At 42.6% G+C, this 14,462-nt stretch overlaps 1 protein-coding gene across 3 annotated transcripts in view; it reads right to left on the reverse strand.

Annotated features, from left to right (window-relative positions):
• The window catches only part of AP4B1 (adaptor related protein complex 4 subunit beta 1), a 29,913-nt gene that overhangs the window by 15,112 nt on the left and 339 nt on the right, over nucleotides 1-14,462 (reverse strand). For 2 of the 3 annotated variants that reach the window (XM_056558340.1, XM_056558341.1), the window contains exons 2-9: nucleotides 7,304-7,476; nucleotides 5,943-6,167; nucleotides 4,841-4,971; nucleotides 3,877-4,024; nucleotides 2,753-3,249; nucleotides 1,347-1,430; nucleotides 840-943; nucleotides 490-697 (exon numbers count right to left, since the gene is read on the reverse strand). In XM_056558340.1, the coding sequence (XP_056414315.1) occupies nucleotides 490-697; nucleotides 840-943; nucleotides 1,347-1,430; nucleotides 2,753-3,249; nucleotides 3,877-4,024; nucleotides 4,841-4,971; nucleotides 5,943-6,167; nucleotides 7,304-7,440 (1,534 nt within the window). In that variant the 5' untranslated portion in view covers nucleotides 7,441-7,476. Of the gene's footprint in view, nucleotides 1-489; nucleotides 698-839; nucleotides 944-1,346; nucleotides 1,431-2,752; nucleotides 3,250-3,876; nucleotides 4,025-4,840; nucleotides 4,972-5,942; nucleotides 6,168-7,303; nucleotides 7,477-14,324 lie in introns of all 3 variants that reach the window. The other variant, XM_056558342.1, reaches the window with a different exon arrangement.

Below are 14,462 nucleotides of genomic sequence, written 5' to 3' on the forward strand. Positions count from 1 at the left end.
TTCCGTGACCCAGTTTGCAGTGTGACCCGATATCTAGTATGTTTGTGTTTTGACAACTGATTTAAATAAAGCTATTTTCAATAAAAAAGGAATAGAACAAAAAAAGGCTGTCTACAGATGGGCGTAATGTGATAATGTGCACACTTAGAGGAAGATTTATCAAAACTTCTGGAGCAGCTGTCCATAGCAAACAATCAGATTGCTTCTTTAATTTTTTAAAGGCCTCTATACTGTGTACAGCTTGCATTTTTGCAATTATTTTATTTTTCTATATAGAATAACTTCTACGTAGAAAGATGAAGATCATTTCTAAGTAGAAAGATGAAGATGAAATAAAAAATTAAATGTTAATATTTTTTTTACTACAAATAAAATGTGCCACATACTATGTCAACATACAGATTACTCACTCAATGAAATAACATGTGTAAGTCATAACAGCAGGTAAATTGACGGCATCAAGAAACACAAGGACATGTGAATAATTACCTATACAATAATAAATCAGACGTCCCAGCATGTCCTGACACTCAGCGGGCCGAGAAACGAACAGTCGAACAAGAGCAGTGAGGAGCTCCATTTTCACAGTTGGGGAGACCTCTGTTTTGACATTATCAGCATAGTCCTCTAAGATGTACGGTGCATTTGGAATAAGTTCTCCATGCATGCCAAGTAGCCATATCAATGCCTGCTTTCCCTAGAGACAAAAAGGATATGTTTACAGTATGTAAAAAAAAAAATCACAATAAATGTACACAGAAACGACAAAGCAGACAGTGCGGTGTTAGCAATGAAAAGGGTCCAAGAAGATTATTACTGTATAATGATTAGTTTGTCACCTCATGATCCTGGATATTCTCTTCACACCCCGGAACTGCCTGGCATACTGGTGTTGTGCACTGTGGAACCAGCCAAACAAGATCCCGAAAGGTTTGCATGACAGCTGCAAAGAACAAACAATTATAATATATGAAGAGTGAATAATTGATTCACAACTTCTATTACTTTTCCTCAGATCTCTCCCAGTAGATTATGGGGAGAAGGGTATATTGTAAGGTATGGTTAAAAATAAGATACTCTTAATGGGTTTTATCTTTCTTTGCACATTAGCCTGACTTTCCTTTGGGGTTTCCTTTGCAATACTAAGCTGTTAGTCCTACTTGATTTTGAACATTGGGGTATATTTTGGTGGTGAACTTATGCAGTTTTAAAAAATCTAAAATAAATTAAATGATTATATATACTGTGTGTGTATATATATATATATATATATATTAATATATATATATATAGATACTGCATTTTGTATTAATGTCACAAATAGACTCAACAACAAAGAAACCTACCTGAAGTAATATGCTCTTGTTTGTACTCAAGCAACCCAGCTAAGATTTTCACACATTTCTCACTGTAAGTTCTTGCAATGCGTCCTAAAATAATCAAACAAACATTTTACAAGAGCCCTTTGTGTGCATGCCCTTAACAGAAATCTCCAATACAAGGGGTGTACGGACCCTTAAAGGGGTACTCCGGTGAAAACCTTTTTTCTTTTAAATCAACTGGTGGCAGAAAGTTAAACATATTTGTAAATTACTTCTATTAAAAAATCTTAATCCTTCCTGTACTTATTAGCTGCTGAATACTACAGAGGAAATTCTTTTCTTTTTGGAATGCTCTCTGATGACATCACAACCACAGTTCTCTCTGCTGACATTATTATAATAATAATAACGTTATAATAATAATAATAACTATTTATTGTTGTCCTTAGTGGGATTTGAACCCAAGTCCCCAGCACTGCAAGGCAGTAGTGCTAACCACTGAGCCACCATGCTGCCCTTAGCATACATCTGCTATGCATGGTTGCTAAAATGGACAGAGATATCAGCAGAGAGCACTGTGCTCGTGATGTCATCAGTGTTCCAAAAAGAAAGGAATTTCCTCTGTAGCATTCAGCAGCTAATAAGTACAGAAAGGATTAAGATTTTTTAATAGAAGTCATTTACAAATATGAAGTAATTTTGAAAATGACTGAAGTGCAGCACTGTGCACATCATTGATTCTTATAAATTACTTTTATTTTAAATTTGGCGGCAAAATACCTTAACAAAGGTGCTGTTGTCCCAGTTCCCCGACATTTGTATCTGTGTATTAGGAGTAGAACTCCTGACCACAGTGCTCTCTGCTGACACCTCTGTCCATTTTAGGAACTGTCCAGAGCAGGAGAGGTTTGCTATGGGGATTTGCTCCCTCTATGGACAGTTCCTGACACAGATTGAGGTGTAAGCAGAGAGCACTATGGTCAGACTGAAAATAACTATACATGGCGAGGCACAGCTCTCGCAGGCTTCAGTGATGTTGCGCCAGCTGGGGAATGCCCACTTTCTCCACGGTTTTTACTCCGGTCACAAAACTGGATACGGGGCAAAAATGAGCTGACCGAAGTCAGTATCTGACTCCGGTTGGCTCATTCGAATGAATGAGATGGAGTCCGGTTGGGATACAGGAGTGCCTGGTTTTCCCCATCTCCCAGCCGGTTCCGGTCCCCGTATGTAACAAAGGTAATGTGAATGCAGCTTTAAACTAATCCTAGCATCCACCCATCACCACTTGTTTCGGGGTGTTGTCCTAGAGATCACAGGGGTTCCAGCAATCAGACATCCCACAATCTCACATTGATCCCCTTTCCTGTGGATAGGAGATAAGTTAAACTTGGAAGTCCCTTTAAGTGATGTCTTCTAATTATGATTACCTATTGCAAAAACTGCAGTGTGGGCAAGCTGTGTTGAAACATCTGTGCAGCAGACACGAAGTTCTTCTAATATGCTGTGAACATTTTCATCATTCACCAGTTCACACAGGATGTCTATCTTCTGTTTTTTTATGTAATGAGGATCATTATAAGAACAAAAAAACTTCTTGTAATGGCTGCTAAAATGCCCTGACGAGCTTCGGAGGATCTCTCTAACATGACACAATGCTGCAAAGCACATCTCTCGGCTCTCCGACGTACAGGCTGAAAGCAGTGGACCTTTAAGTCGGACAAGCACATCTGACTGTACATGAGGAAAGTCTTTTGCTAAAACCAAGAAGAGTTTTGTTGCTCCCATGACCACACTTATGTGAGTGCTCTTCAGATAGTTGTCCAGTATGTTAAGTATATCAAATATCTCTTCTTCACTCCGTGGTTTGTAGCGTAAAAGGAATGTTAAAACTTCACTTTGTCCCCACTGATCCAATTCAGCCATCCTAAACAAAAAACTCATATTAACTGTTTAATAAATGGAAAGAACAATGTAATTGTGATGTACATTGTTTCACTGATTGGTTTCCTGTTCTACAGCCTCTGCAGTATCTTATTAGTACAGTTCAACAGAGAAGTTATTTTCTGACAGGTTTCTTATAAGCCTTAAAGGGGTTCTCTTGGCATGAAGAAAGTTATTTGTATTCTTGCTATTTGGTAGCTTTCTTCCAGGGAAACAGCCTGCCTACTTCAAGTGGGGAGAAAAGTACCAGGTTGGGTACAAATACATTTCTTTGTACCGGATAACCTTTATTAACTTCTCTTCTTGATGATACTTCTGACCATAAATCACCTAAGGAGTTTGTTCTAGAAAGGCGAGATAAGGGCCACAGACTGATTTCACTATATCAGGACACTGCATAGGCTGTAGAGCAGAGAGAAAAGAAAATCTTTAAAAAAAGACTTAGGGAGAAAGTATTTTTTCACCATAATATGCACAAAGCATGTGTAACATTATTCATGATATCACCATCATCTTTAGAACCACTAGGCTTTCAATACAGAAGATGCAGTAGTATTTTAAAGTGTTAAAATGTATTTCATCTAAGAAAAATAAACTAAGAAAAATGTACCTGTTCAGCAGATGATGAGCAATTGGCTTGTTGATAACAACTCCACCTTCTCCTTTTAAGATTTCTTCAAGGGCCCGTAAGCAGTTCACTAGCACAATAGGGTCAGGGTCTCGCAGTAGACTGTACAACTCATTTACTAAAGCTCCATCTGAAAAGGTTTACCACAGTTTAGAAAATGCAGATGCTTTTAAGGACACAAATTAATTTAAGAACAAGATGAATCAGTGTATCTGGAAAGTGCACAGGAAGTTACACTATGCTGTTGGCCAATTTTCATTATTGCTTTTTTAATTTTCAATAGTTGCTTTGTACGATAAGATTGTGAACTGGGTGAAGAATGCTCCTTCCTTTTTTTCAATGCTCAAATTAACAAAGTTGGACTATGGTTGTCCAAGTAGTGATTTCTGGGAGAGAAAAAAATCCCAAAAGATTGTCCCCCAAACCCATCAATTTCAGACATTATTTAAAACATCTTAGGGGCTGTTGTGACTTTCCCCAAACAGTTAACATGAGGAGAATTAAGGACTGGGCTACTGGATTCTAACATGTCCAAATCCTTATAGGAGATAAACCACTGTCAGGATTTCCCTCCATATAAAACACATGTGCAACACAGTGTTTGACCAGCTTAATACAATTGTATACAATTGTGGTCAAAAATTTTGAGACTGACATAAGTTTTCATTTTTACAAAGTTTGCTGCTTCTGGGCCAAATCCTGACTGATGACAACATATTCTTGACTAATCGGTGCTCCATCAAAGCATTGTTTACCTTCAAATTGTTCCTAGCATTCTGTGTAAAAGGCCATTGAGGCTTTATGAACATACCATTACATCAGAGGTATATGCTCCCAATGTATACCTCTGTTGTAAATCACTGTAAACTGTGCACAAAGTATATGAACGAACACAGCTTTTCCTCAATATAAGAATCCTGTTAAAATATTATAACTAAAACCTTACCAATTTCCACATCCAACTGTTGCCTGTGCATTTTAGCACATCCTAGCACTGCTACTCTCCTTACATAGGATGCTTTGTCTCGCAGTCCATTCTGAACAGGCTGTTGTATGTACTCCTGGATGCCTGGCATTCTGAGAGAAGAACAAAAATCTTTTAGCAAATATGATTTTTATGTTTATAGAAGGTTACTTTAAACCCTGTATAGTAGACCCTGGATGATCTGCATCCAATGTGAACACTTCTATTTGGACTTTTGTTAGAAGTGTAAGTGACCAGTGATATACTTTCTGCTGCATCATTCTACATATTCTCTGCCTGGCCCGCCCCCTTCATTAATATGCTTATTAGGCTGCGGGTGAGTATACAGACAGGATAGTGCTCACCCAAAACATTAGCATATTAATGATGGGGGCAGGGCAAACAGAGATTATGGAGGAGGCAGGAGCTGGGTGAGCTGGCTCCCTGCCTCCAATACGCAAAGTAGCAAGAAGATTACAGTGCCATAACTCAGGAAATACTCAACGGATTTAAGTAAGTGACTCCTCTTTGTAAAGCTGAAGAACTGCACTATAACCCATTGGTTATATGTGGGTGAACAGGGTGTCAGATTTTCTTTAAAGGCTATGAACAGCTCTGAAAACCAATCTTTTTCTTGCTTTTTACTTTTCTCCATAAGGGTGTGTTCACACTGAGAAAAGTCCATGAGTGGATCCACGTCGTCCACTAATTTTGCAGAAAATTTGAAGCCAAAATGAACCTCTAAAATTGAATAATGGGCCTTCCCTGAACAGATTGTGCCAAAAGAATGAACATGTTCATTCTTTTAGTGGAACCAATTTCGCAGTCGAAGTTCTGCTATGGAATTGCTCATCCTCTGCCCAATACCTGCCTCAATGTTTGAGTTTGGTGGCAGCATAATGATGTGGGGTGTTATTCAATGGCTGAGACAGGGAGACTAGTCAAGGTTGCAGAATGATGGGGGAAAACTTGAGAAAAAGTAAAAGGGTCTGAAAACTTTCCAGTGTTCCAGAAAAATGCTTATTCAAATGTCTTTTAGTGTAAACCATGAATTTCACCGATTTTCTCTCCATGAAATACTGACCTGAGGTTGCACATACTCCGCAAAGCCAATCCTCTCACCATAGGGTTGGGGTCGGAGCAGTCCTTACACAGAGTGTTGATTGTTAATAGAGCCAAATCTGGTTTTTGAGGTGCGTATGTGCACATATATAAGTACACCAGTTTCTTTTGCACAATATCCACAGTAGCACTGGCTTTAACCATTTCCATAAAAACACTGGATACATCGATGCCATGCGTCATGTGCCTTGAAAAAAGAAAACCACATGGTATATTGTCAACACATCGCTATAATAATTTAAATCTAGCATGTGAATCTTGATGTTTCACAAAGTCTCATGAGTTATGCGATTTATGTAAACTATTTTTTTTTTTTTTAAATCCCTTTATAGGAGCTAAGGCAGAACGATATTTCGAAATCACATCACGATCTTTGCAAATTTGCGATATGTCGATATGACCCCGGGGCTAGGGCCAGCACAACGTTAATAGAGGGAGGGGGTGGGTGTGACCAGGGGGGAGATGTGACATGGGGGTGTGACATGGAGGATATGTGACAACGGGGGAGGATGTGACATTGGGGGATTGACATGAAATGAGGGGATAAACGTGAAATGGGGGGTGTGGACATGAAATGGGGGGGATAGATGTGAAATGGGGATGGACATAAAATAGGGGGATAGACGTAAAATGGGGGGGGATTTTAAATTTGGGAATAGAAATGAAATGGGGAAGATTGAACAGCAAATTGAAGGATTTCACGATCTGTATATTATATAGCAATCACATATCGAAGTCGCAAAATTTACCTCTACAATCGCCATCGCACATTTGCCCCAAATCGTGCATCCCTAACAGATGCTCACAACTTTCATCCTGCTTTTGAGTATGTTTGTTTTTTTACCCATACAAATGGCATTCCAAAAGGTGAAATTTTACTGTGGACTCTGAAGCATCTAAAATTCATGGTCTAAAGGGTCAATTTTTGGGAGTGGAAATTTCCTACATGTCAAGATGTCACCAGGAAGAGAGGCAGGTGAGCACCACTTACTTTTATGGCACCCTGATTTCTTTTCACAATTATAATTTACATTTGCCAGAAAATAACTTTCTGTTCCTTTTGAAATCTGAATAGAAAATTTTTATTTTGGATGAAGCAATAATGTTTTTGAATGCCTAAATAAAATGCAACCGTAGATCAAAACCTGAGTTATGTGTTCACTTAGGCCTTTGTCCCTTCCATACCTAAAGAAGAACAAAGCCACAACATCTGAAAATGATTCTAGCAGTGAATATTTTGGTCATTCATAATAGCAACTACCTAGCAGTTATCCACTAACAGTACCATAATTCCAGAGGACTAGTCACTGGTGTCTCCCTTACCGGATGACCTTGTGGATGACATTCCTGTATCTTAATCTGTCTCCTTGGATGTGAGGATTAGCAAGTGCCTTCTTCAGCTCCCTCACGGCATCTTCAGACCCCAGGTATGGCATTGTGGACCCAGTCCTTGTCCACATTCTACAGGCCAGGCAGAGGCATGCAATTTCTTAAGACTGAAAAATAAAAACAATAAGTATTTTGTAACTAATAGTAGGACTTTGAAGACAATTTTAGAGTAGGGTCATATACAGCGCATCCACAGCATACTTGCTCCATGTAGCTCTGTGTGTCTGCTTTAGGACAGATTTCCTGCGTGCAGTCATGAGCTGATACACAGAGCTACCTGGCCGCAGCAGGGAGCTCACCCTGCAGTCGCTCTGTGACTGCCGGCAGCGCATCCACAGCATCAAATACCCTGCGGATGAGCTGTGTGTGACCCTTCCCTAATGACATAATACTGTATATGAAGGCTGAATAGATACCAAAACTATTTTCTTTAGTTCACCCAGGACATAACACTTTCTGTCTTAGTCCATGTTCAGAGGCGGAATGTCCGCAATTTGGCACAATTCTCATTCTGCAAAGGTTGCTAAATGGAACTGTGGCAAAATTTCAGCAGAATTCTGTGTTCTCAAAACACAGAATTCTGCAAAAATGTAAAGCCCCATTGACTTCTATGAATCTGTCGGAAAAAGGAAAATAACGACCGATACCGGCGCCTCGTGTATTACCCTAGGTAAAACAGCTCAAGGTCCTATGTAGGACCAGATAGAAGATATAGATGGCAGCTCACCTTGTGTAGGAAATAGATAAGCCTATCACCCCAAAGATAATGGGGTACTGCACGGGTGGAGTCACTGCGAAGCCTTCTGGGTTGCTGGAATAAACACCGCTATCCTGGTATGGATGAGGTCAAATGGAGCAGAAAATAACCCTGAGTGAATGGCGCTGCAGAAAATGCACATAGTCCAGATAGGTGCAAAATGTCCTCGGTAGGACCATTTATTAAAGTGAATAACAAGTAAAAACAAAAAAGGTTGCGATGACGCGTTTCGGGAGGAACCCTCCCTTCCTCAGATCAGATGCTGGAGATCTGAGGAAGGGAGGGTTCCTCCCGAAACGCGTCATCGCAACCTTTTTTGTTTTTACTTGTTATGCACTTTAATAAATGGTCCTACCAAGGACATTTTGCACCTATCTGGACTATGTGCATTTTCTACTAGTGAGTCTGCAGAGCCATTCACTCAGGGTTATTTTCTGCTCCATTTGACCTCATTGACTTCTATGGGATTTCGCCACAAAATTTGCAAAATTAAAGACTGGTCTTTAAATTTTGTCGAATGGGAATTTCAGCAGCGAAAATCCTTGTTAAAGTCTATGAGCAGTAAATTTCAGCTTAATTTCCGGCAAAATTCTTCAGTGGAATTCTGCACAGAAATTCTGCTGTTTGAACATGGCCTTAGACAGTACATTTAAATAAATGTAAACACAGAAAAGAAGGTATTAATCCTTCCAGTACCCTAGACATCTAGGTAAGCTGGCATGAACCCTTTTGGTTTCAAACTCCATTAGGGAGGCAGGCATCCTCCACTACCTTACACCACCAGAGATGTAAACATTAACCCTCCACTTCACCAAGGAAATATTCATCAGAGCATCTCCTGTTGTATACCACTATGGAAGCTGGAATCATGATTCTTAACCCGCTGTAACCTTTCCACTGCAGTAGTGACAGTCTGATGGCTCTGTTTCTAGTCCTTATGTTCTTTCCTGGATGGACTTCTAAGCCTCTTTATGACCAGGTCAAAGTTAAAAGTAATCTGTTAGCTCTGTATCATGCTCAAGTGACTATGTTGTGGGGGTGCTGATCAGACTGCCAGAATTGGACTAAAGTTGACAGCTGACTCCTGATATAGCAGGGTATTCCTGAGCCTGCTCCATATTCAATGGCCAATGATCGCTGTATAAAGGCATATCGGTAATCATTAGGAGGTTAAAACTGCTGACATTGGTTGTCTGCAGAGATTGCCTACAACTTGTAAACATCCTGCAGACTGACCGTCATGGTAAAGTATAATCTAGCTGCCTAAATGCAAGTGTAAAGAATAGTGCGGGAAATGGGATATGAGGGCACTCAAGGACGACAGGATATGAGGATGAAATATAAGAAGAGGCTATGAGGACAGGAAATAATGTCGAGATATGAGGACGGGATATGACGATACGATAGAACAAGATAAGAGGACGGGATATGAGGAGAAGATATGAGGTTAAGATATGAGGTCGGGATATGAGGATGAGAGCATCATTGTTGCATTTTCTCACACTCAAAATCTAAGTAGGAAGACTGGGCAATGCAGGATACTCTGCTAGTAACATATATATATATATATATATATATATATATATATTTATTAGGGATACACCGAAATTTCGGCTGCCTAAAATTATTGGCCGAAAATGGTGTTTTTAGCCTTGGGCTGCAAGAGAAATTGGGGCTGAAAGTATCAGTGGCTACAAAAGGGGCGTGGAGGAAGAAAAATGCATGGGGATCCCGCGAGGATAAGACGTGTGGTGGAAGTGCACGACACCAGCATGGAGGAGGAAACGTAGATGTGCTGCGTAAGTGCCTGAGACCACGCTGCTGCTGGGAGGCAGCCATTAGGAACACCCCTGCAAAGGTACACCTGCAGACAGGGGATAGGGCTAAGCAAATTCTGCCTGTGTTTTAAAAACAGTGTGCCTCTAGCTGTTGTAAACTACAATTCCCAGCATGCCTAGACAGTTAGAAAATGTTCGGCATGCTGGGAGTTGTAGTTTTGCAACTTCTTGAGGCACACTGTTTGGAAAACAATGATCTACACACACACACACACACACGTTGTGCTACAGAGCAGTAATCTACAATCTCCGGGTCTTCAGCTGGTGCAGAACTATAACTCCCAGCATGTGTACGTATGTATTTATATGCCAGCAGACATTACTGATGAATGGGCGCCTTCACTGCATGGAACTTGATTGTGCATGGTACAGTTGCCTCTATACCAGCCAGCGTGTCCTGCGTCTACCCACACTGGAGTTGAAGATTGTGTTCTGGGCTGAACTTTGGACTTGTTCTTTGAAGGATGGAGGAGTTGCTATATTGGAGTCACATGATGTGACCCTCCCATTAGGACCCCTCTTATGGACAGAGTTAGGGGTGTCTCCCCCTCAGGACCCCTCTTATGGACAGAGTTAGGGGTGTCTCCCCCTCAGGACCCCTCTTATGGACAGAGTTAGGGGTGTCTCCCCCTCAGGACCCCTCTTATGGACAGAGTTAGGAGTGTCTCCCCCTTATGGACAGAGTTAAGAGTGTCTCTCCCTCAGTAAGCCTCTTATGGACAGAGTTAGGAGTGTCTCCCCCTTATGGACAGAGTTAAGAGTGTTTCCCATTCAGGACCCCTCTTATGAACAGAGGTAAGAGTGTTCCCCTTTAGGACCCCTCTTATGGACAGAGTCAGGAATGTCTCCCCCTCAGGACCCCTCTTATGAACAGAGTTAAGAGCGTTTCCCCTTAGGACCCCTCTTATGGACAGTTAAGAGTGTCTCCTCCTCAGGACCCCTCTTATGGACAGTTAAGGCTCCTTTCACACTAGTGATTTCTCCATTATTGAAGTTCTGTTGCATGTTCCGTCACGATTTTCGGCAAAAACCGGCCGTTACAAAACCCCTGAAGGCCGAGACTAAATCGCATTGCAGCCTATGGGGTTTTGTAACTGCCCGTTTGCACCCGTATATGCCCGTAATTCATTACGGACGTTATACAGTGACGGGACATCGTGGCGGAAAAATTACTGCATGCAGTCTCGGCCTTCAGGGGTTTTGTAATGGCAGGTTTTTGCCAAAAATCGTGAAGGAACTTCAATAACGGAGAAATCACTAGTGTGAAAGGACCCTAAGAGTGTCTCCCCATCAAGACCCCTCTTATGGATAGAGTTAAGAGCGTTCCCCCTTAGGACCCCTATTATGAACAGTTAAGACCCCTCTTATGGACAGAGTTAGGAGTGTCTCCTCCTCAGGAGCCCTCTTATGGACAGAGTTAAGAGTGTCTCCCCCTTAGGACCCTTCTTATGGACAGAGTTAAGGGTGTCTCCCCATCAGGACCCCTCTTATGGACAGTTAGGAGTGTCTCCCCCTCAAGACCCCTCTTATGGACAGAGTTAAGAGTGTATCCCCCTTAGGACCCCTCTTATGGACAGAGTTAGGAGTGTCTCCCTCTTAGGATGCCTCTTATGGACAGAGTTAGGAGTGTCTCCCCTTAGGACCCTTCTTATGGACAGTTAAGAGTGTCGCCTCCTCAGGACCCCTCTTATGGACAGAGTTAGGAGTGTCGCCTCCTCAGGACCCCTCTTATGGACAGAGTTAAAAGCGTTCCCCCTTAGGACCCCTATTATGGACAGTTAAGGCTCCTTTCACACTAGTGATTTCTCCATTATTGAAGTTCCGTTGCATGTTCCGTCACGATTTTCGGCAAAAACCGGCCGTTACAAAACCCCTGAAGGCCGAGACTAAATCGCATTGCAGCCTATGGGGTTTTGTAACTGCCCGTTTGCACCCGTATATGCCCGTAATTCATTACGGACGTTATACAGTGACGGGACATCGTGGCGGAAAAATTACTGCATGCAGTCTCGGCCTTCAGGGGTTTTGTAATGGCAGGTTTTTGCCAAAAATCGTGAAGGAACTTCAATAACGGAGAAATCACTAGTGTGAAAGGACCCTAAGAGTGTCTCCCCATCAAGACCCCTCTTATGGATAGAGTTAAGAGCGTTCCCCCTTAGGACCCCTATTATGAACAGTTAAGACCCCTCTTATGGACAGAGTTAGGAGTGTCTCCTCCTCAGGAGCCCTCTTATGGACAGAGTTAAGAGTGTCTCCCCCTTAGGACCCTTCTTATGGACAGAGTTAAGGGTGTCTCCCCATCAGGACCCCTCTTATGGACAGTTAGGAGTGTCTCCCCCTCAAGACCCCTCTTATGGACAGAGTTAAGAGTGTATCCCCCTTAGGACCCCTCTTATGGACAGAGTTAGGAGTGTCTCCCTCTTAGGATGCCTCTTATGGACAGAGTTAGGAGTGTCTCCCCTTAGGACCCTTCTTATGGACAGTTAAGAGTGTCGCCTCCTCAGGACCCCTCTTATGGACAGAGTTAGGAGTGTCGCCTCCTCAGGACCCCTCTTATGGACAGAGTTAAAAGCGTTCCCCCTTAGGACCCCTATTATGGACAGTTAAGGCTCCTTTCACACTAGTGATTTCTCCATTATTGAAGTTCCGTTGCATGTTCCGTCACGATTTTCGGCAAAAACCGGCCGTTACAAAACCCCTGAAGGCCGAGACTAAATCGCATTGCAGCCTATGGGGTTTTGTAACTGCCCGTTTGCACCCGTATATGCCCGTAATTCATTACGGACGTTATACAGTGACGGGACATCGTGGCGGAAAAATTACTGCATGCAGTCTCGGCCTTCAGGGGTTTTGTAATGGCAGGTTTTTGCCAAAAATCGTGAAGGAACTTCAATAACGGAGAAATCACTAGTGTGAAAGGACCCTAAGAGTGTCTCCCCATCAAGACCCCTCTTATGGATAGAGTTAAGAGCGTTCCCCCTTAGGACCCCTATTATGAACAGTTAAGACCCCTCTTATGGACAGAGTTAGGAGTGTCTCCTCCTCAGGAGCCCTCTTATGGACAGAGTTAAGAGTGTCTCCCCCTTAGGACCCTTCTTATGGACAGAGTTAAGGGTGTCTCCCCATCAGGACCCCTCTTATGGACAGTTAGGAGTGTCTCCCCCTCAAGACCCCTCTTATGGACAGAGTTAAGAGTGTATCCCCCTTAGGACCCCTCTTATGGACAGAGTTAGGAGTGTCTCCCCCTTAGGACCCCTCTTATGGACAGAGTTAAGAGTGTCTCCCTCTTAGGATGCCTCTTATGGACAGAGTTAGGAGTGTCTCCCCTTAGGACCCTTCTTATGGACAGTTAAGAGTGTCGCCTCCTCAGGACCCCTCTTATGGACAGAGTTAGGAGTGTCGCCTCCTCAGGACCCCTCTTATGGACAGAGTTAGGAGTGTCGCCTCCTCAGGACCCCTCTTATGGACAGAGTTAAAGAGTGTCACCTCCTCAGGACCCCTCTTATGGACAGAGTTAAAGAGTGTCGCCTCCTCAGGACCCCTCTTATGGACAGAGTTAAAGAGTGTCGCCTCCTCAGGACCCCTCTTATGGACAGAGTTAGGAGTGTCTCCCCTTAGGACCATTCTTGTGGACAGAGTTAAGAGTGTCGCCTCCTCAGGACCCCTCTTATGGACAGAGTTAAAGAGTGTCTCCTCCTCAGGACCCCTCTTATGGACAGAGTTAGGAGTGTCTCCCCTTAGGACCATTCTTGTGGACAGAGTTAAGAGTGTCGCCTCCTCAGGACCCCTCTTATGGACAGAGTTAAGAGTGTCTCCCCCTCAGGGTATCTTCACACTGAGGAATTCATGAGGAATAATTTCAGTCAGGAAATTGTTGCCTTCTGTCATTTAATCCATCAAGCGGAATTTCCATGCGGAAATGAAGAGGAATGAAGGAGGAGGCTATTTCATTCTACTTTTCTGAATTCCGCTTGCATTGATTTTTTTTTTTACCATTGCCTTCTATTGGATTCTGCTTGAAGAATGAACATGTTCTTTTTTCAAGCAGAGAGGAATTCAGCGTTGGAATTGTGTGAACAGGACAGCAGAAAAAACATTACAGTCAATGGGCAGAGGAGATGTGCATTCATTTGGAGCAGATAATTCAAGAGAAATTAATTCCTCTTGAATTACTCAGTGTGAACAGGCCCTTAGGAGTGTAATGTAAGACATAGTTGTTGTAACAGAACAGTGGTGACCCCAGAGACCGTCTTGGGTGGTCCCAGGGGATCTACACTTTCTCCACCCCAGAGGACCATGACCAGAGACATGTGCTTTCACCTTCCCCCACCACCAGATGACCGCACTGTGTGAACAGTACCTCAGTCTCTAAACCGTTTTATGACAGGACACAGAAGCCCGCTCAGCCCCACACACGTGACTTGTTACTATGGGTCCCTCCTCTTCTAGTTCTGAGACTCCTCCTGAGCTGCCCAGTTGACCCCGTTCCCTCTCCATA

The sequence above is a fragment of the Hyla sarda genome, chromosome 2 (assembly GCF_029499605.1).
Source record: "Hyla sarda isolate aHylSar1 chromosome 2, aHylSar1.hap1, whole genome shotgun sequence".
NCBI lineage: Eukaryota > Metazoa > Chordata > Amphibia > Anura > Hylidae > Hyla > Hyla sarda.